At 28.4% G+C, this 22,191-nt stretch overlaps 3 protein-coding genes and 1 pseudogene across 6 annotated transcripts in view; 1 reads left to right on the forward strand and 3 right to left on the reverse strand.

Annotated features, from left to right (window-relative positions):
* The window catches only part of LOC105195935 (mannosyl-oligosaccharide 1,2-alpha-mannosidase IA), a 693,708-nt gene that overhangs the window by 316,753 nt on the left and 354,764 nt on the right, over positions 1-22,191 (reverse strand). The window lies entirely within an intron of this gene.
* The window catches only part of LOC105197945, a 69,208-nt pseudogene continuing 47,083 nt past the window's right edge, over positions 67-22,191 (forward strand).
* LOC113003304 lies at positions 1,508-9,949 on the reverse strand. 2 transcript variants are annotated; one of them, XM_039455444.1, is made up of 10 exons: positions 9,202-9,949; positions 8,950-9,122; positions 8,541-8,660; positions 8,302-8,419; positions 4,782-5,043; positions 4,603-4,719; positions 3,164-3,254; positions 2,952-3,094; positions 1,760-1,892; positions 1,508-1,679 (listed from the first exon to the last, which is right to left on the reverse strand). In XM_039455444.1, the coding sequence occupies exons 2-10, from the start codon at positions 9,091-9,093 to the stop codon at positions 1,626-1,628; spliced, it is 1,182 nt and encodes a 393-aa protein (XP_039311378.1). In that variant the 5' UTR covers positions 9,094-9,122; positions 9,202-9,949; the 3' UTR covers positions 1,508-1,625. The 2 variants fall into 2 exon arrangements, with proteins under 2 accessions (XP_039311378.1, XP_039311389.1); XM_039455455.1 differs by having other exon boundaries at positions 4,782-4,872; positions 8,950-9,949.
* On the reverse strand, positions 10,291-20,669 carry LOC113003305. Its single transcript, XM_039455484.1, has 9 exons — positions 19,982-20,669; positions 19,569-19,688; positions 19,330-19,447; positions 15,801-16,062; positions 15,622-15,738; positions 14,199-14,289; positions 13,987-14,129; positions 12,800-12,932; positions 10,291-12,718 (listed from the first exon to the last, which is right to left on the reverse strand). The coding sequence occupies exons 1-9, from the start codon at positions 20,123-20,125 to the stop codon at positions 12,665-12,667; spliced, it is 1,182 nt and encodes a 393-aa protein (XP_039311418.1). The 5' UTR covers positions 20,126-20,669; the 3' UTR covers positions 10,291-12,664.

Below are 22,191 nucleotides of genomic sequence, written 5' to 3' on the forward strand. Positions count from 1 at the left end.
TTCAAGAAAACTCTCTTGTGCACTTGGCCATCTCGATCGCGCGCTTGGATTTGGTAATGGACAGGACTAATTTGGAATTTTTATTAATTCATAACTCGTTAACTATTGCGAAGATCGCAAAGTAATACATGACTTTTCGACGCAGTTTGGCCCATTCTACCTACATGCGAGAGATGTGTCATTAGTTGTCAGACACCATGTATGTATATTTTGGAACTATAATCAAAATAATATTTAGAAAAAAAAACCATAAGCAGGAGAAAGTGGAACCTCTTATTTTGCGGAACCATTAGTATCATTCATTCAAAAAAGTTCTATGTATGTGTTACACAACTATAAATGTGCTTCTAATTTGATCAAGTTTATGTTCAATGAAAATTGAAAATGTTTATAATTAAAACTGTAAATTAATTATTAGAGAAAAAAAGAGTATTATACTGTCAACAATATGGTTAACTCTATTATCTCCGTTATTAGCGGACGTTTAAACAATTGCTTATGGAGTCATTCGTTTAGTAGCCCGCCGTCTTTTAGTGATGTTAATAAAACAATACATAATAACTGCCCGGGAAAAAACATTTTTTATATAAAATATGTCCATATACATTGAAATATACATATATGATTAGAAGAGAAAAAGGTATTATAGCTACTGTCGACAATATGGCTACCCCTATTATTTTCGTTATTAGATGACATATTCTAACAATTGCTCATGGAGTTATTCGTTTAGTAGCCCGTCGTTTCTTAGTGATGCTAATATGCTAATATGCCAAATATAATAACTGACATTTGTTAGAAGGCATTGTTACTTTTGAGCAAGTCTAAACTTTTTCAAAGTACACTTTTAACCTTTAATTACATACATTTCCTCATTATTCTTAAAGTAAAGTGTATCACCACACGAAGGTACAAACACTCCAGTGTTTTTTTGTTATTTAACATGTATTCGCTCGTATAAATTTTGAATTATACAAAGTTAAAACAATAACATAAAATTTTATTAATACGGTTTTTTAAGCAAAATTTTTATATCAAAATATTTTTTTGAAAAATCGATTGTCATTTAAAGAACGGTGTTTAGAAACATTAAAGGCATCATTTTATGTTTGTTATTTAATGTTAAACAAGGATAAAATGATATTTTTAAGAAAATTTCTAATGGTATTTCTAAAGCTTCTAAACGTACGAAAATTCTAAATCATAAAAATTCTAAATAATGGAAAATTAAAAATATATAATTTTGTAACAAGGTGCTATGCTTCTTTTCAACTTAACTAATTTTTTTAAATTATTTTTACGGATAGCCATATTACAACCGCTTTTTTCTTCCACCAATTATGCATTGCATTAGATTTTTATAAAACACGTCCTAAGTAATAAATATTTCATTACTTTGAGTCTAAAATCTGTCAAACAACATTCTGACGAGTGTAATCGTTCAAGTTTCAATAGAAAATATTAATTATAAACAAAATTATTCGATAAAATAAAAATGTGTGCCATATTACCATCTTCATCTTTACATTTCACTCCCATTAGCATTGGTATAATATTATCTTTAATACAATATTAAATTAACAAAAAATCCAATTAATTAAAAATTAATTTCCCTGCGTGACTCGCTACTTTTGCACTGAATTAAGTACCATGAAGTACGACATTGCCAGTTTCAGGAGCTAAAAAATGAATATTATTCTATATATTACATAAAAATTAAAATTAATTCTTTCTATGGCCAAAAAAATTTTAATTTTACCGTAGTTAAGCCATCAAAAGATGCAGCAATTACACCGTAAAACGTTAACGAAAAATACGTTTTTGCTCTTCGCATTACAAATAATAACAATTTTTGCGTAGATAACGGTGCTGTATACCATAATCCATTATAACTACAATTTTTAAAAATAAATTTAAGTCAAACTAATAAAAACTTTTTTACAAATTAACGTTAAAATAATTACATATTTAACCCTTAAACACATAAGAGGGTCGGAAATACCCTTCAATGAAATTTCAATCATTTAATGTGTGAACACGGAGTAAAATAGGAGGTTCAGATCCGAGTGTAAAAAAAATTTGAAATCTCTTATCATAAATATAATATTAAAAAATCGAAAAAAACATATTCGAAAACGTTTGCTCGCGTATGTTACTCGCATATACTCTGTCTCACGTTAGAATACTGTAAGTGCTGCAAAAAAGGGGGCTTTTGGACAAGTCTGAAATATATCATAAAACACATCAATGTGTCACATTTTCAATTTTATTCACTTTAAGTTAATCAGAAATACTTCACATTCACCTTATTACGTATCATACTTTCTAAAAACAACGACAAAAATATGATTTTTCTTTAAGTGTGACTTTAGCTTTAAAACGTCGTATTATAAAGTTCTTAAACGGTTTTTTGTTGCAAAGATACGATTTAAAAAAAAAAGTGAATTTTTAAGAACTCAAAAATACCTCATATACTCTTCGTTATATAATTATACATTATAAAACAAATGACAATGCCATCATTTTTTTTTAAATATATCCCTGTACCTTTAAAATGCCGTACTTTAAAATTCTTAGAAGTTTTTTGTTGCAAAAACATAATTTAAAAAAAAGTGGATTTTTGAACAATTATTTATTATCTCTTAATGGCTTCTTTCTTTATAACGTCATCACAATCATTCTTCGGCAACGTCGATTATGCAGTCACATTTCTAAGATGCTAAACTTTCACTAAGAAAAAAAACTTGTTAAAAATTAGTAATTGGAATCAAAGTTATAGCTCCTCAAATTCAAGTAGGGGAAACCAGACGAGAAAGGCAATTCCCCGGATAAAATATGTTAAAGGGTTAAAAATATATAAATGAAAAATAAACATAATATTTGTTTAAATGAAATTTATAGAATAAAGTTAATGACCATAATAATAATCTATTCAAAAACGTAATACTCACGTCTCTTCAAAAAAATATATTCCATTATCGATTATTTTTTGTCCATAGTAACAACTGACCAGCATATAAATTAAAAGTACTTGTAGTAATCCAAAGGCTACAGACGCCATACCCATATTATTTGATGCGACTTGTTGAGTGAACTATAATTAATAGGTTGATACTTAGAAAGCATCTTAAAATCAAATACCATAGAGGAAAATTCTACTTACTAGAAAAAGAGCCAAAATTAAACTGCTCGTCCCAACTATGCACACCATACCAAATGGCACCAGAAAAGCAATCATAAAAAATTTATGATACCTTTAATAAGAAGCTAAACATTAAGCTGGAAATACATGGCATCAAAATTGAAGCATCACTCCGAATCCATCAAAAATCAATAAAATCAAAATATATGCATTTCTTAACATTTATTATTTACTACGTTTACTGTTATATTTACTTTTAATATTTACTTTTATGTTTACTTTTTACTCATGAATACATAGAACGATTCGTCAAAGTATTTTAAAGCTTGAAACTTACAAACATGAGTTTTTTTCTGACAAAAATTTTTAACTAGGTAGCGTAAATTATGATATATGTATAACTTCCGTGTCATTTTCAAAACATTTACAGAAAATCATCAATAAGATCATGGAAATTTTTTAAACAGAAAACATAAAGGTTTAACACCATTAGAGGAAAATTACATACAAAATGTTTATCTTGATATGTGTGTGTTAACGCTTACGTCAAGTTTCAAATTTATTAACAAGAAAACTTTTCTTATGTACATGTCATTTCATATCAACGCTGATTTTCCTGGAGATAAAGGCGCCCACTGCTCTATACTTAAAGCATTGTTCAACAGATGAAGAAAAAGGCCCCAACCTTTTTCTTGTTAACCAGACGACGCGAAGGTGTCAGTAGTCAATTCTATATTCTATGGGGACATTGGCAGAGTAAAGATATGACAAATATAGGAAGCGTTTTTCTCATTACAAATAATATGAATTCAAAGCTCACTTTCTGTAAACCTTTGTATAATAATCATAAACGTGACGTAATATATATAAGAATTATTGTCAACAAAAAAAATTTAATAGTACTTGAGGTAAAAGTTTCAAACTTTAAAAAATGAGACATATTGCTGTATAATCATTTGTAGAAAAATTACACACATAATTTTTATTAATTTTTTGATCTATTCGAAATGATGAAAATTTATTAAAAAATTCTAATGTGCTTTAACATTAATTTACATTATCAATCTAAATATTGTATTAACAGTTAAGTGAAACATATGTTTATATAGTTTTAAAATTTACACAAATTGCACACAATGTAAAAAAATATCCTAATCCTATTTATTATTATCAATATGTATTTAAGTCAGTTTCATTTAACAAGTTCCATAATTCACTAGCAAACAATATCGCACAAAAATATTGTTGTTTAAGAGAATTAAGATAAAATTAATTATTATTTAATGCAATTTAAGTCTGACAATGAGTATTGATTGATTTAAACTTTCAATCAATTTATAATTTAGATTGCATTTAACAGCAAATTATAGCGAAAATCATTGTTAACCTTAAATGACACCCATATGTAACTTCAGATGTATTTTTTAGACGTTTTATAAGAAAAATATAAAAATACTTACTCAATAGCTCTTTGATGTATTATAATCGCATTTACAATCCTCTGATGAACAATGTGTTCTCTTCTCGGACTAGGGATTACTAATGTATTCATCTGAATAACATTTTTTATTCGGTAACTGTATAAATTTAACAATGTAAGTTATACTTGCGAATTCTAGATAACCGCATTTTATATTACCTTGCAATTTCAAGCAGTACACACATATGTACACAATATATTAAAGCTGTCAAACCAGTGGCACATATTGTAATCAGACCCACATAAAAGGCTAAAAATTCATGTAACATCCTAACGTAAATATATTTATCGGGAATGATAAGGTATTCCGTAGAAGTAACAAGCTGAAGAGATCGTGATTTATTAAATGGTGACATTTTGTGAAAAATAAACGGCAAATATTGCAATGTCGAAAAAATGAATAAAATAGCATAAGAAAACCCTGGAAAATATTTAAAATTTAAATTTAATTATGTGAATTATTTTGAAAGAGCGTTCAAATACAAGGTGAATCATTGGAATTCGGACAAAATTAAATTTGAAATTTCCTCTATGTCAAAATTCACTTGTAGATACTACTTAGCATTAAAGTGAGCAGATGCGTGAACAAAAAATTCTTTTTAACATAGAAAGAGTCAAGTCAATTACGAATAGCATAGTATATGATCGAATGACAGCGATCATTAAAAGTTCATGCTGGAATCGGACCAACAGAGACAATAACGTTTTTCATATCCAAAATCAATGGTCTATCATGTTGTCAAGAAATGTACGGCTTCATAGGAATTCAAACAAAATTTCGCCACTCCCTAGAGAAAAAAACAAAGACTCTGGAATTTATCTAAAGAACCCAAAGGCTCATTTCGGAAGACCAAGAAAACTCAATTGGGAAATTGGTGGCTATTTTGAGAGAAAGCTTTTCCGACATCTATCGGATTGTTGAAGAAAATTCGAGATATACATCGTATATCTTAAAGACGTGCCAAATGCTCTCCGAAATTGCCAAGCTAAGAAAACTTGCTCGCTGCAACTTACTTTTGTGTGTCTTAAAGCACGAAGCTACCGACTGTCTCAAGTTTTTCTCTCGCAAGAAGATCTTCACTATCAATGCAAAAATCAGTCAAAGATATGACCGTTGAATCGCTAACGACTCCAAGGACGTTTGTGAGATTGACCATACCAGATTTCCGAGAGTTTCCAGGTTCTAACTGTAAATGCTACTTCGAACGAGGGCGATGTTCTTTCAAAAGCTGCGACACTTCTTTTAGAAAAAAGAAACAATTACGAAAAAGGTTTATTTGATTATTTTGAAGTAAAACCGTGAATAGTTAAAAGATAGTAAAACCGTGGATGGAGAACGAAGCTTCATGTAGGCCGCATATTTTTCAAGAAGATGGCACACCCGCTTACACGAGTCATTTAGTGCAGAATTAGCACTTCGATAACATTGATATGTTTTGGTCCAAAGAATTCTGGCTCACGAACCGCTCGAGAAAAAAAATTTATGTATAATCATATAGAGTAAGGTTGCTGATATCGTACCGGCTCTTAAATCGCATGCATCTTGCGTACAAATTCTACTACAGTACTTATACACTCTTTGCAGGATTATTTTGGAACTACATAACATTATCATTATCCTGTATCCGATTCAACTCGTTAAGAACAATAGAATTTTGTATTGAATCTTTTAAAAAAATGGTGTAATTTCGTTGGTATTTTTCAACACATTTCGTAGCTTGTAAAAAAGGTAAAATAAATAATCAAAATTTAGATAATTTGTAATAATCACAATATTATTAAAATTAGTTTAGCAAAGTTCAAATAACTTTGTACTCTGAAATTTAAATTAAATAAATGAAGTTTTACAAAATCCTTTAGTCACCTAAATCGCACTATTGCTTTGATCGTGGATAAATATATAAAATCAAGTATAATAATCGTACAAATGTACATTTTAACAATGTTGCCATAAAGTTACAATGTTACAATATTATTAAAAAATTATCGAAATCATGACATTGACTAAAATTACATTTAGTTTACGGTATTTATCTCCAACATTAATAAAATTATGTTTATCTAACGCATTTTTGCTCAAGAAAGAAAAATCTAGCAGAAAAAGTGTCGTTTTACCCCAGGAAAAGTAATATTAACCTGTAGTGCGATTTAGGAGACCAGTCGCTTAAATCGCACTATTTGAAGGTTTCTTAAAAATCGTCATTTAAAAATTTATGAGAATACATAAGATTCTGAAAAAAATAAATGTGAAAGGAGAAATGTTGTACTTCATTATGACGTAAAAAAATTAAAAATATTCCTGATAATTTCTTAGTTATAAGCCTTTATGTCAAAAGTAGTGCAATTTCGGCAACCTCGAATAATTATTTAAAAATACATATAATTATATATTATTATATATGAGTACATATAGGATCATATGCAATCATATATAAACATACATAAAGTATCTATAATCATATATGAGTATAGAATATGTTAAATTAGTTAAATATATCCATATATGCATATAATCATATATAATTATAAATGACATGTATGATTATGTATAAATGGACAAATTCCATATGTATTTATATATATTTTTATATGATTATATATAAACTTTTTTTTCCGAAAGACCAGATCTCATCCCTTTCGATTATTACGTATTCGGGCGTAATCAAAAGGATTACAAAGGTCTACAAAATTAGGGAGGGTGTGGAGGGTTGGTCTTTTGCTTTAAACTTTGAGCGACGTTTCTATAGGATTTTGATCCGCTGAAAACAACTACGTTGTCCGTTTTCTTGCAACATCCTCTATTTTTTAAATAATCGCGAAAACAACTTTATTCGAACTTGACTTCTTTATGAATTTTTACTGGCTAAAGAAAAAATAATGGCAAGGTCAGCTTTACGGCATTTTATGAAGGAATGTTCCCACAATACAGAAAATATTTTTTCGTAACTTATAAAAAATGTTTTATGCAAACGGTAAACAAAAAATTTGAAAAAATCGCAAAAAAATATAAATTTCGAAATATAAAACTAAATAATTAAAAAACAAAATATCTTAAAAAATATTTGAAAATTTGGGCAAATTAGCTGTAGGTTTGTAGTTTAAACCTTTTTTTAAAAATTAATTTCCGCCATTTGTTAAAAAGTTAGTAAATTTTAACAATAAATGCTTTCCGCGCACAGCGTGACCAACGGTATCTGTTTTTGCAATTATTTATAAAATGGAGGATGATGGAACAAAACGGAAAACGTAGTCGTTTTTAGCTCATCAAAATACTATAGAAACATGATTCAAAGTTTAAAGCACAAAATCCCCCTAATTTTGTAGACTTGTATTATCAATAAGAATAGATACCCTATTGTAGCTACCCACAAAGCACATTCAAAGGCAACAGGATTGCGTTTTGGACTAAGATCAAAGCGGTGATCGAAATACACTGCTATTGAATGAGAGAATTCTAAAAGGATTGATTAATTTCAATATAAAAACATTTCCTTGTATTCCCCTTTGTATTTTCACTGTAATAAATCACTTTTTAAAATAAAATATTTTTATGTCTAGATTCTGATGATTCACCTTTTATACGTGAAAAAATGTTTATCTCATTAAAAAAAAATTAATGGTAAAAAAATAATTTTCATGTTTGTAATAAATATATCACTAAAATTGTATTTTTTCTTACCTAGCAAACTTAGTACAGCAAGTCTTGCGTTTCTATTATATTTTTCTAGAATATGAATTTCTAATTTATCCTTTAACAAATTACAATCATTTTGGATTTGTTCCAATAGTTGCTTCAACTGTTATTACCTTATTAACATTTTTCCTTATTAAGTTTACGTATAAAATACGTTTTTCTATATAAACGTCGTTGTTTAAAATGTTCAAATAAATGGCTTATTTAACTCGTGTTAGACTTACACTATTTGCTTTAGTGATAAAAGTAAAATACTTTATTGTAGCAGCAAGATTAGGACAGACGAAAGACAGAACCGTGAAAACAAGTTCCGTATTGCATTGTCTTTTAATAAATACCAGCAACTAGGAAAAATAATAAAGATACATATTGATTCCAAACTCATTTTTTAATAAATAATTAACACAATAAACTAATTTTAATACATCATAAAATACAAAATTAAAATATTTAAAGAATTTACATATTAACGGAATAATGAGAAATGACTTATTACAAAAGTAGTACTAAAAAAATTATATATTAAATGCTAAATAAAAAAAAGAAAAAGATGAAAATATCCATTACTGCATAGGTTTAGGAAATATGGAAATTTCATCATAATGTAAAAAGATTTATATTTTTTTGGCATACCTGAACAAGAATAAATGTCAAAAGGATACTAGCGAACAAAATTTGATGTACTTGTGTGAAATATGATTGCTGATAGGGCCATAACCCAAGGCTCTTAAGAACTATTGGAATTATTTTGTAATATCGTTCCATGATCGAATACATTTCAAACAAAAACTGCGATATAACTGCGTCTAATACAAATTGTCACATTATTTGAAGTGTTCATTTCTAACGATCGATATAATAGCAGTCATAAGAAAATAGTCGCACTATTTTACGTTGAAGTAGTATATTTGATGAGATAAACAAAAATAAATTTGTCTGAATTATCTCAATTCGTAATTCAACAAAATTTTCCTTAACGTTCGTAATTTAAATAATTTTCTTGCGCAAACGCAGTCACAATTTTTATTCCTTAGCAAGGGAAAAAGTTTCAGTTTCTTTAGAGACATCATAGGATGACTTTCTCGTCTAGTGTCAAATTAGAGCGCATTACAATTCATATAAACTTTAATTTATATTATTTTAATATAAAAATAAAAACATTTATATTTTTGTTGTCAATAATATTTATTTTATAGCGATTGCACCGGTTGCACATTTCAAGTGTGGGTGCAACTTTTGTGTTTGGCTAGTTAAATAATTCAGTCTCTCAATGGTGCCGCGTGTTCCGTCTGAACTCGATACACCTCACAAGTGCATATTAAGTGTACACAAAGTGGACCTGAAAAAATAGTCGCAGCCAGTTTGTGTGCTATCGGTAAGGTGGCAACCAGTGCACTCCAGCCGAAATCGCCATTAGTTATGAATGTTTAGGAGAAAGTGGGGTTATTGTACGCATTGGGTAATAGTACGCTTCGTGGTTGGACATCTTCCCGATGAATACAGATCATATCACGACGATATTTGTAGGCTCAAGGTATTTTGTTAATATGTAACCATACGTTATATCATTTAAAAACGTAGTTAATTGAAAAAATAAGAAAAAATAAAATCATGATTTTTGTTGCGATTTCAGCATTTAGAAAATAAGGCAATAAGTCCGTATTTTGAATTTATTCATTTAAACTTATTATACCAAACAAAAGTACGTTTTTTTGTGCGTTTTTAAGTTATTGTTTATTAAATTTCATTAAATAGTCATTGAATAATTGTTTTTTTCATCAAATCAAGTCCGAAGTAGACAATTTTACGCATCCATCTTGAAAGGCGTGAGACCACGTGAGACCAACTATAGTGCCACTAGTACAGTGTAGTGCAGTGTAGTGCAGCTAAAAGATTGGGCTATAACCTCATTTTTCCTCCGCGTACATTTATAGACCGCACGTACAATTACCCAAGGCCCGAGAAATTTTTTCCTTTATTCACTTGCCCCTTTTTGGTGAATATAGCATTACTAAATAAAAAATTGTTCAATATGACAATACATAATGATAAAAAAATGTTTAAAATTTTTATTTCTGTACTCGTATCAATTTCAACTTCAAAAATTCACTGCGATAAATTTCCCTTAGATGCCAGTACGCTCGGGTTGTGGTGCATTCAGTTAGAGCCTCTCGAGATATACATATAGGACAAGTGAAGGGCATCACAAGCCGTGTAATATTCGAGTGCAATAAAGTATTCTAACAGAATTCACCGTCCGTTATCTGGATCAATCTCTCCATCCCGCTGAACATTTAACAATTGTACTAATAAATAATTTAACGATTTAAAATCTTAATTTTTATGTTTTTATTGTCCATATGTAATAATATGTTTTATGTGATACAGTTCCGTGACGATTTATTAAAGTATGTTTAACTTTTCATCAGGTTAAATAAACAAGTCAGAATTTTATTACTTTATCATTGCTGTTCTTGAAATTTGACTCGTACTCTATATTAAATTTCATTTATTAGAAGAAATGTTATTTTCACACTGTTTATTCTTCAATTTGTATTGCAGTTGAATTTCAATTTTGAAGACTTTTTAATTGAACGTTGTAGCTAACATACTTCTTCTGCATAAATTAGAAATCTTAATATATATTTATAACGGAGTAATGTTAATTTAAAAAGAGTATTCCATAATATTTCAGATTTTAATCTTTTTTTGAACTTTTTAATAATATTATTGCATACGTTTAACATTTGGCATTAGAATATCCACTCATCACAATAAATATAAAATATAATTATAGGAAATAATGAATTTATATTTAATGTAATATTGTAATAATCATTTTTTAATATATTAACTATAAGAAATTTCTTTCAAAGCTCATTTCAAAAAATCAATTTTCTCAGGAATCTTAGTGATAATTTTTTGGGACGTCTGTACAATAGATGTGCATATCAACGCTATTAGAAATAAAATGCACATAAGGTAGATTAAAAATTGACTTATTTTGTGATATATACATCTCTTCGTTGTGCATTATAACTGACGCATTACAGTGTTAGAATAGTCTCTGCATAATTGTTTCAAAATGTATATGTCTCATATCTCAGCAAGCAATCTTCCCTCCGTTCAACGTGACAACTATGTTGTATAACTGCCAAACGCAACTTATTCAATGTCGAGTATTAATGGGTGTTGTACGTCGGTACATTGATTTTTACGTTTCATAGCTGGCAAATAAAATGTTTATTCTTTCGAAAGCCTAAATCAGAACCAATTCGCATCATCCTAAACGTACAAGATGATTCCCAAATTGACCTCAAAATCTCCCAAATTGGCATGTCACTTCAAAGTGTAAGTAAAAAAATGAAATAAGACATTATTTATTTATAAGTATATAACAAAGATAAAATGTTGCTTGTATATATGTATATGAATACTTCATTACATACTCCATACGTACATATTTCATAATCGATAATTCATAATTGTCAAATTTTATATACTCTTCTCCGTCATTTTCTGTTCCTCACTCGTCCTCATGGTGTCATTCGCGTTTTTATACTTACGGTTACATTAGAATAAGATGGTTTTCAATCGTAATTTCACTTTGTTTCAACCTCCAAGTATACGCGACAAAGAGAAATGCCAAAACAATTGGTAAAACTGTGATTTTGGCAAATATATATGCAAAATCACGGCATATAAACAATAATTTTTGAAAAATTATAACTATCTTAGAAATTATCATAAATCACTTAATTTAATAACAACTTCAAATTAAAGGATCATAATTTTATGAAAAAATACTGCTTTGGTTTGGATTCATAATTTAATATTAATTTTGATACAAAAAAATGTCTCCTTTTATGATACAAACACTAAGACTCTTTTCTGTTACCACGGATAATATAAGGTGTTTAATAAACATAGCTTTAGTTTCATTATTTTGATACATTTTAAATTTAGAATAGAAAAGAAAAAAGTACAACTTCATATTTATTTGTGTAAATTATATATACATATAGATATATATGTATATTTTATGACTATATAACAAAAATAATATTGAGAAAAAAAGACACAGCGAGAAAAAGTGAAGCCCCTTCTACTTGCGACTCAATTAGTAGCATACATAGAACAAATTTTTATGTATGTGTTACGCAACTATAAATGTGATACTATTTTGATCAATTTTATGTTCAATAAATATTGAAAATGATGATTGAAACTGCACCCTAATTATTACATGTCACTCTAATTAGCATTGTTATAATATAATTTTTTATATAAAAATATTAAATTGATAAAGAAACCAATTAATTGGAAATTAATTTTACAGAGTGACTCACTACTTTTGCACTGAATTAAGTACCATGAAGTACGATACTGCCAGTTTCAAGAGCTGAAAAATGAATATTATTCTATATATTACATAAAAATTAAAATTTAATTCTTTCTATTGCCAAAGAAATTTTAATTTTACCGTAACTAAGCCATCAAAAGATGCAGCGATTACACCGTGAAACGTTAACGAAAAATACGTTCTTGCTTTTTGCATTACAAATAATAACAATTTTTGTGTAGATAATGGTGCTGCATACCATAATCCATTATAACTACAATTTTTAAAAATAAATTTAAGTCAAACTAATGAAAAATTTTTTACAAATTAACTTTAAAATAATTACATATTTAACTCTTAAACACATAAGAGGGTCGGGAATACCGTTCAATGAAATTTCAATCATTTAATGTGCGAACACAGAATAAAATAGGAGGTTCTGATCAGAGTTTAAATAAACTTTGAAATCTCTTATCATAAATATAATGTTAAAAAATCGAAAGAAACATGTTCGAAAACGTTTGCTCGCGTATGTTACTCGCATATACTCTGTCTAAAGTCAGAATACAGTGCTGCAAAAAAAAGGCTTTTGAAGAGGATCCGAAATATATTATAAAAAACATCAATGTGTCACAGTTTTAATTTTATTCACTTTGAGTTTAGCAGGAATACCTCACATTCACCTTATTACATATTATACTTTTCAAAAACAACGACAAAAATATGATTTTCCTTTAAATGTGACTTTAGCTTTAAAACGTCGTATTATAAAGTTCTTAAACGGTTTCTTGTTGCAAAGATACGATTTAAAAAAAAAAAGTGAATTTTAAGGGACTGAAAAATACCTCATATACTCTTCGTTACATAATTATACATTACAAAAAGAATGACAATGCCATCATTTTTTTAAATACAACCCTGTACCTTTAAAATGCCGTACTTTAAAATTATTAGAAGTTTTTTGTTGCAAAAACATAATTTAAAAAAAAGTGGATTTTTGAACAATTATTTATTATCTCTTAATGGTTTCTTTCTTTATAACAACATCACAATCATTCTTCGGCAACGTCAATTATGAAGTCACATTTCTAAGATGATAAACTTTCACTAAAAAAAAACTTGTTAAAAATTAGTAATTGGAATCAAAGTTCTAGCTCCTTAAATTCAAGTAGGGGAAACCAGAGAAGAAAGACAATTCCCCGGATAAAATATGTTAAAGAGTTAAAAATATATAAGTGAAAAGTAAACATAATATTCGTTTAAATAAGATAGATATAGAATAAAGTTAATAACTATTATACTAATGTATTCAAAAACGTAATACTCACGCCTCTTCGAAAAAATTTATTCCATTATCGATTACTTTTTGTCCACAGTAACAAGTCATCACCAAATATATTGAAAGAACTTGTAGTAATCCATAGGCTACAGACGCCATAGCCATATTATTTGATGCAACTTGTTGAGTGAACTATAATTAATAGGTTGTTACTTGAAAAGCATGTTAAAATCAAATACCATAGAGAAAAATGCTACTTACTAGAAAAAGAGCCAATATTATACTGCCCATCATAACTATGCACACGATACCAAATGGTATCACAATAACAATCATAAAAAGTTTATGATACCTTTAATAAAATGTTGAATATTAAACTGGAATTAGATTGCATCAAAATTGAAAAGCATCATTCCGAATACATAGAAAATCAGTGAAATCAAAATATATGCATTTCTTAATATTTATTATTAATTATATTTACCGTTATATTTACTTTTAATATTTACTTTTTCATTTACTTTTTACTTATGATTACATAGAACGATTCGTCAAAGCATTTTAAAGCTTGAAATCTAACTTTCAATCATAAGCTTTTTCCTGACAAAGGTTTTTAACTAGGTAGCGTATATTAGGATATATGTACAACTTCCGTGTCATTTTCAAAATATTTACAGAAAATCATCAATAAAATCATGCAGATTTTTTAAACAGAAAATATAAAATTTTAAAACCATTAGAGGAAAATTACATACTAAAATTTTTTTCTCGATATGTGTGTCTTAACGCTTATGTCAAGTTTATTAACAAGAAAACAATTGTTTTATAAACATGTCGTTTTATATTAACGCCGGTTTTCTTGGAGATAAAGGCCTACATTTAGGGCATTGTTCAATAGACAAAGGACACATCTCCCACCCTTTTTTTGTTAACCCGACAACGCGGAGGTGTTAGTGGTCAATTCTATATTCTATGGCAACATTGGCAGAGTAAAGATGTGACGAATATAAGAAGCGTTTTTCTTTGCCATTGGAAATAATATGAATTCAAAGCTCATTTTCTGTAAACATTTGTACGGTCATCTTAGAAGTAATATACATAAAAATTATTGTCGAAAAAGAAATATAATAGCACTTGAGATAGAGGTTTCAAACTTTAAAATAAGAGACATATTGCTGTATAATCATTTGTAGAAAAGTTACACACATGTATTTTATTAATTTTTTAATATATCCAAAATAATAAAAATTTACTAAAAAATTCTAATGTGCTTCAGTATTAAGTTACATTATCAATCTAAATATTGTATTAACAGTTAAATAAAACATATGTTTATATAGTTTTAAAATTTACAAACATTGAACTCAACGTAAAAAAATATTATAATCCTATTTATTTATATCAATATTAAGTCAGTTTCATTTAACAAGTTCCATAATTCACTAAATAACAATATCGTACAGAAATATTGTTATTTAAGAGAATTACGATGAAATTAATTATTTTTTAACGCAATTTAACTCTGACAATGAGTATTGATTGATTTAAAATTTCAATCAATTTGTAATTTATATTGCATTTAACAGCAAGTTATATCGAAAAACATTGTTGATATTAAATATCACCCACATGTAACTTTAGATGTATTTTTTAGATGATTTATAACAAATATAAAAATACTGACTCAATAGCTCTTTGATGCATAATAATCGCATTTACAATCCTCTGATGAACAATTTGTTCTCTTCTCGGACTAGGGATTACTAACGTATTCATCTGAATAACATTTTTTATTCGGTAACTGTATAAATTTATTAATGTAAGTTATACTTGCCAATTCTAGATAACCGCATTTTATATTACCTTGCAATTTCAAGTAGTACACATATATGTACACAATATATTAAAAGTGTCAAACCAGTGGCACTTATTGTAGTCAGGCCAACATAGAAGGTTAAAAATTCATGTAATATCCTAACGTAAATATATTTATCGGGAATGATAAGGTATTCCGTAGATGTAACAAGTTGAAAGGATCGTGATTTATTGAATGGTAACATTTTGTGAAGAATAAACGGCAAATATTGTAATGTTGAAAAAATGAATAAAACAGTATACGAAAGCCCTGGAAGATATATAAAATTAAAATTTAATTATGTGAATTATTTGGAAGGAGCGTTGAAATACAGGGTAAACCATTAGAATCCGGACAAAATTGAATTTGAAATTTCCTCTATGTCAGAATTCACTTCTAGATGCTACTTAGCATTAAAGTGAGCAAAAGTGTGAAAACATTCTTTTTAACATCGAAAGAATCAAGTCGATTACGAATAGCATAGTATATGATCGAATAATAGCGATCATTGAAAGTTCATGCTGGAATCGGGCCAACAGAGACAATAACGTTTTTCATATCCAAAATCAATGGTCTACCATGTTGCCAAGAAATGTGCGGCTTCATAAGAATTCGAACAAAATTTTGCCACTCCGTCGACAAAGGAACAAAACGAAGACTTCGGAATTCTTCCAAAGACCTCAAGAGCTCATTTCGGAAGACCACGGAAACTCAATTGGAAAATTGGTGGCTATTTTGAGAGAAACATATTCCAATGTCTATCGGATTGTTGAAGAAAATTCGAGATATATGTTGTATATCCTTAAGATCTGCCAAGTGCTCTCCGAACCTGCCAAGCTAACGAAACTTGTTCGCTGCAACTTACTTTTGTATTTATTAAAGAACAAAGCTACCGACCGTCTCGAGTTTTTGTCTCGCAAGAAGATCTTTACTATAAATGCAAAAATCAATCAAAGAAATGACCGTTGAATCGTTAGCAACACCAAGGACGTTTGTGTGATCAACCATACCAAATTTCCCAGAGTTTCCAGGTTCTAATTGTAAGTGCTATTTTGAACGAAGACGATGTTCTTTCAAAAGCTGCGACACTTCTTTTAAAAAGAAGAAACAATTACGAAGGAGGTTTATTTGATCATTTTGAAGACGATAGTAAAACCGTGAATGGAGAACGAAGCTTCATGTAGACCGCATATTTTTCAGGAAGATGGCACACCCGCTTACACGAGTCATTTAGTGCAGAATTAGCACTTCGATAACATTGATATGTTTTGGTCCAAAGAATTCTGGCTCATCGACAGCTCGAGGAAAAAAATTTATATATAACCATATACAGTAAGGTTACCGATATCGGCTCCTAAATCGCACCATGCGTTAAAATTCAACAGTGCTTGTACACTCTTTGCAAGATTATTTTGGAACTACATAACATTATCATTATCCTTTATTCGACTCAACTCGTTAACAACAATAGAAATTTTGTATTTAATCTGTAAAAAGAAATAGTAACTTCGTTGGTATTTTTCAACACATTTCGAAGCTTGCAAAAAAAGTAAAATAAATAATCAAAATTTCGATAATTTGTAATGATCACAATATTATTAAAATTAGAATAGCAAAGTTTAAATAACTTTGTACTCTGATTTGTAAATTAAATAAACAAAGTTTTACAAAATGCTTTAGTCTCTTAAATAAGACCATGCCTTAGTTTTCTAAATCGCACCATTGCTTTGATCGTGGATAAACATATAAAATCAAATATAATGATCACACAAACTTACATTTTAACAACATTGCCATAATGTAACAATGATGCTCCAATATTATTAAAAAATTATCAAAATAATGACATTGACTGAAATTACATTTAGTTTACGGTATTTATCTCCAACATTAACAAAATTATGCTTGTCCAACGCACTTTTGCTCAAAAAGAAGGAATCTAGCAGAAAAAATGTCGTTTTACCCCAGGAAAAATAATATTAACCTATGGTGCGATTTAAGAGACCAATCGCTTAAATCGAACTATTTGAAAGCTTCTTAAAAATCGTCATTTAAAAATTTATGACAATACATAAAATTCTGAAAAAAATAAATGAGAAAGGAGAAATGTTGTACTTCATTGTGACGTAAAAAAATTAAAAATGTTCCTGATAATTTCTTAATTATAAGCCTTTATGCCAAAAGTGGTGCGATTTCGGCAACCTTATCCAATAATTATTTAAAAATGCATATAATTATATATTACTATATATGAGTACATACAGGATCATATGCAATCATATATAAACATACATAAAGTATCTATAATCATATATGAGTATAGAATATGTTAAATTAGTTAAATATATCCATATATGCATACATATAATTATATATAATTATAAGATGATAATGAGATGTATGATTATGTATAAATAGACAAATTCCATATATAATTATATATTTTTTTATGTGACTATATATGATTGTATATAAACTTTTTTCTCTGGAAGACCAGATCTTCATCCCTTTCGATTTCTACGTATTCGGGCGTAATTAAAAGGATTACACAGGTTAACAAAATTAGGGAGGGGGTGAGGAGTTGGTCTTTTGCTTTAAACTTTGAGTGATTATAGGATTTTTTATCCGCTGAAAACAACTACGTTGTCTGTTTTCTTGCATCACCCTCCATTTGTTAAATAATTGCAAAAACAACTTTATTCGTACTTGACTTCTTTATGAATTTGTTTTGGCTAAAGGAAAAATAATGACAAGGTCAGCTTTACGACATTTTACGCAAAAATGTTCCCACAATACAGAAAATATTTTTTCGCAACTTATAAAAAATGTTTTATGCAAACCATTAACAAAAAAATTTGAAAAAATCGTAAAAAAAAATAAATTTCAAAATATAAAATTAAATAATTAAATAACAAAATATCTTAAAATTTATTTGACAATTCGGGCAAATTAGATGTAAGTTTTTAATTTAAATCTTTTTTTTAAATTAATTTCCGCCATTTGTTAAAAAGTTATTAAATTTTAACAATAAATGCTTCCCGCGCACGTCGTGACCTACGGTATTTGTTTTTACAATTATTTAAACAATGGAGGATGATGGAACAAAATGGAAAACGTAGTCGTTTTCAGCGCATCAAAATCCTATAGAAACATAATTCAAAGTTTAAAGCACAAAATTCCCCTAATTTTGTGGACTTGTATTATCAATAAGAACAGATACCCTATTGTAGCTGCCCCCAAAGCACATACGAAGGCAACACGATTCCGTTTTAGGAGATCAAAGAGGTGATCGAAATACACTGCTATTGAATAAGAGGATTCTAAAAGGATTAATTAATTTTAATATAAAAACATTGCTTTGTATTCCTCATTGTACTAAATCATTCTTTAAATAAAATATTTTTATGTCAGGATTCTGATGGTTTACCATGTATACGTCAAAATATATTTATCTCATTAGCAAAAAAAATTAACGGTAAAGAAATAATTATGCATGTATGTAATAACTATATCACCAAAATTTGTATTTTTTCTTACCTAGCAAACTTAGTATAAAATGTCCCGCGTTTCTATTATATTTTTCTACAATATCAATTTCTAATTTATCTTTTAACAAATTACAATCATTTTGGATTTGCTCCAATAGTTGCTTCAACTGTTTGTTCCTTATTAACATTTTTCCTTGTTAAATTTAGGTTTAAAATACGATTTACTGTATAAATGTTATTGTTTAAAATGTTCAAATAAATGCTTTATTTAACTCGTGTTAGACTTACACTATTTGCTTTAATGATAAAAATAAAATACTTTATTGTAGCAAAAAGATTAGGACAGACGAAAGACAGAACCATGAAAACAAGTTCCATATTACATTGTCCTTTAATAAATACCAGCAACTAAAAAAAACAATAAAGATACATATTGATTGCATATTATTTTTTAATAAATAAGTAACACAATAAACACAATAATTTTAGTACATCATAAAATACAAAAATAAAATATTTAAAGAATTTACGTATTCACGGAATAATGAGAAATAACTTATTGCAAAAGTAGTACTAAAAAAGTTATATATTAAGTGCTAAATTAAAAAAAGGAATAGGATGAAGATATCCATTATTGCATGAATTTAGCAAATATGGCCATTTCATCATAATGTAAAAAGATTTATATTGTTTTGGCATACCTGAACAAGAATAAATGTCAAAAGGATACTAGCGAACAAAATTTGATGTACTTGTGTGAAATATGATTGCTGATAGGGCCATAACCCAAGGCTCTTAAGAACTATTGGAATTATTTTGTAATATCGTTCCATGATCGAATACATTTCAAACAAAAACTGCGATATAACTGCGCATAATACAAATTGTCACATTATTTGAAGTGTTCATTTCTAACGATCAATATAATAGCAGTCATAAGAAAATAGCCGCACTATTTTACGTTGAAGTAATATATTTCATGAGATAAACAAAAACAAATTTGTCTGAATTATCTCAATTCGTAATTCAACAAAATTTTCCTTAACATTCGTAATTTAAATAATTTTCTTGCGCAAACGCAGTCACAATTTTTATTCCTTAGCAAGGAAAAAAGTTTCAGTTTCTTTAGAGACATCATAGGATGACTTTCTCGTCTAGTGTCAAATTAGAGCGCATTACAATTCATATAAACTTCAATTTATATTACTTTAATATAAAAATAAAAACATTTAAATTCTTGTTGTCAATAATATTTATTTTATAGCGATTGCACCGGTTGCCCATTTCAGGTGTCGGTGCAACTTTTGTGTTTAGCTAGTTAAATAATTCAGTCCCTCAATGGTGCCGCGTGTTTGTCTGGGCTCGATACACGTCACAAATGCATATTGGGTGTACACAAAGTGGACCTGAGAAAATATTCGCAGCCAGTTTGTGTGCCACTGGTAAGGTGGCACACCGGTGCGCTCCAGCCAAAATCGCTATTAGTTATGAATGTTTATTTTTGTTCCGACCGATTGATACCAACCGGTTGTAGCTTGTTAGGAGCGATAGGGCGTCATCAGTGGCACTAGTAGCGTTCAGGCCCCGGCGTTACGAGGGCGTGCATTCAGTTAGTCTCTGGAGAGATACGTAAAGGACAAGTGACGAGCATCACGAGCCGTGTAATATTCAAGTGCAATAAAGTATTCTAACAGAATTCACCGTCTGTTATCTGGATCAATCTCTCCATCCCGTTGAATACTGAACAATTGTACTAATAATTTAACGATTTTAAATCTTAATTTTCATATTTTTATTGTCCATATGTAATAAAATGTTTTATCTTTTATGTGATAGAATTCCGTGAAGATTTATTAAAGTATGTTTGACTTTTTATCAGGTTAACTAAACAAGTCAGATATTTATTACTTTATCATTGCTGTTCTTGAAATTTGACTCGTACTCTATATTATATTATATTTCATCTATTAGAAGAAATGTTATTTTCACACTGTTTATTTTTCAATTTGTATTGCAGTTGAATTTCAATTTTAAAGACTTTTTAATTGGACGTTGTAGCTATCATACTTCTTCAAAGGGTTTTGCATAAATTAGAAGTCTTAATATATATTTATAACGGAGTAATGTTAATTTAAAAAAGAGTATTCCATATTGTTTCAGCTTTTCATGTTTTTTTGAACTTTTTAATAATATTACTGCATACGTTTAACATTTGGCATTAGAATATCCACTTATCACAATAAATATAAAATATAATTATTGAAAATAATTGATTTATATTTTATGTGATATTGTAATAATAATTTTTTACTATAATAACTATAAGAAATTTCTTTCAAAGCTCATTTAAAAAAATAAATTTCTTTAGGTATCTTAGTGATGATTTTTTGGGACGTCTGTACAATAGATGTGCATATCAACGCTACTAGAAATAGAATGCGCATAAGGTAGATTAAAAATTAACTTATTTTGTAATGTATACATCTCTTCGTTGTGCATTATAACTGACGCATTACACTGTTAGAATAGACTCTGCATAATTGTTGCAAAATGTATATGTCTCATATCTCAACGAGCAATCTTCCTTCCGTTCAACGAGGTGAAAACTATGTTGTATACCTGCCAAACGCAACTTATTCAATGTCGAGTATTAATAGGTGTTGTACGTCGGTACATTGATTTTTACGTTTCATAGCTGGCAAATAAAATGTTTATTCTTTCGAAAGCCTAAATCAGAACCAATTCGCATCATCCTAAACGTACAAGATGATTCCCAAATTGACCTCAAAATCTCCCAAATTGGCATGTCACTTCAAAGTGTAAGTAAAAAAATGAAATAAGACATTATTTATTTATAAGTATATAACAAAGATAAAATGTTGCTTGTATATATGTATATGAATACTTCATT

Source organism: Solenopsis invicta, chromosome 1 (assembly GCF_016802725.1).
Source record: "Solenopsis invicta isolate M01_SB chromosome 1, UNIL_Sinv_3.0, whole genome shotgun sequence".
In the NCBI taxonomy this organism is placed as follows: domain Eukaryota; kingdom Metazoa; phylum Arthropoda; class Insecta; order Hymenoptera; family Formicidae; genus Solenopsis; species Solenopsis invicta.

Coding starts and splice junctions, on each gene's coding strand:
- LOC113003304 (XM_039455444.1), bottom strand. CDS start 9,093: ATGTATTCGATCATGGAACGATATTACAAAATAATTCCAATAGTTCTT. Junction 8,661..8,949: donor TGACATTTATTCTTGTTCAG/GTATGCCAAAAA, acceptor TATTTTTCCTAG/TTGCTGGTATTTATTAAAAG. Junction 8,420..8,540: donor TTATCACTAAAGCAAATAGT/GTAAGTCTAACA, acceptor AGGTAATAACAG/TTGAAGCAACTATTGGAACA.
- LOC113003305 (XM_039455484.1), bottom strand. CDS start 20,125: ATGTATTCGATCATGGAACGATATTACAAAATAATTCCAATAGTTCTT. Junction 19,448..19,568: donor TTATCATTAAAGCAAATAGT/GTAAGTCTAACA, acceptor AGGAACAAACAG/TTGAAGCAACTATTGGAGCA. Junction 16,063..19,329: donor TTTTATACTAAGTTTGCTAG/GTAAGAAAAAAT, acceptor TATATCTTCCAG/GGCTTTCGTATACTGTTTTA.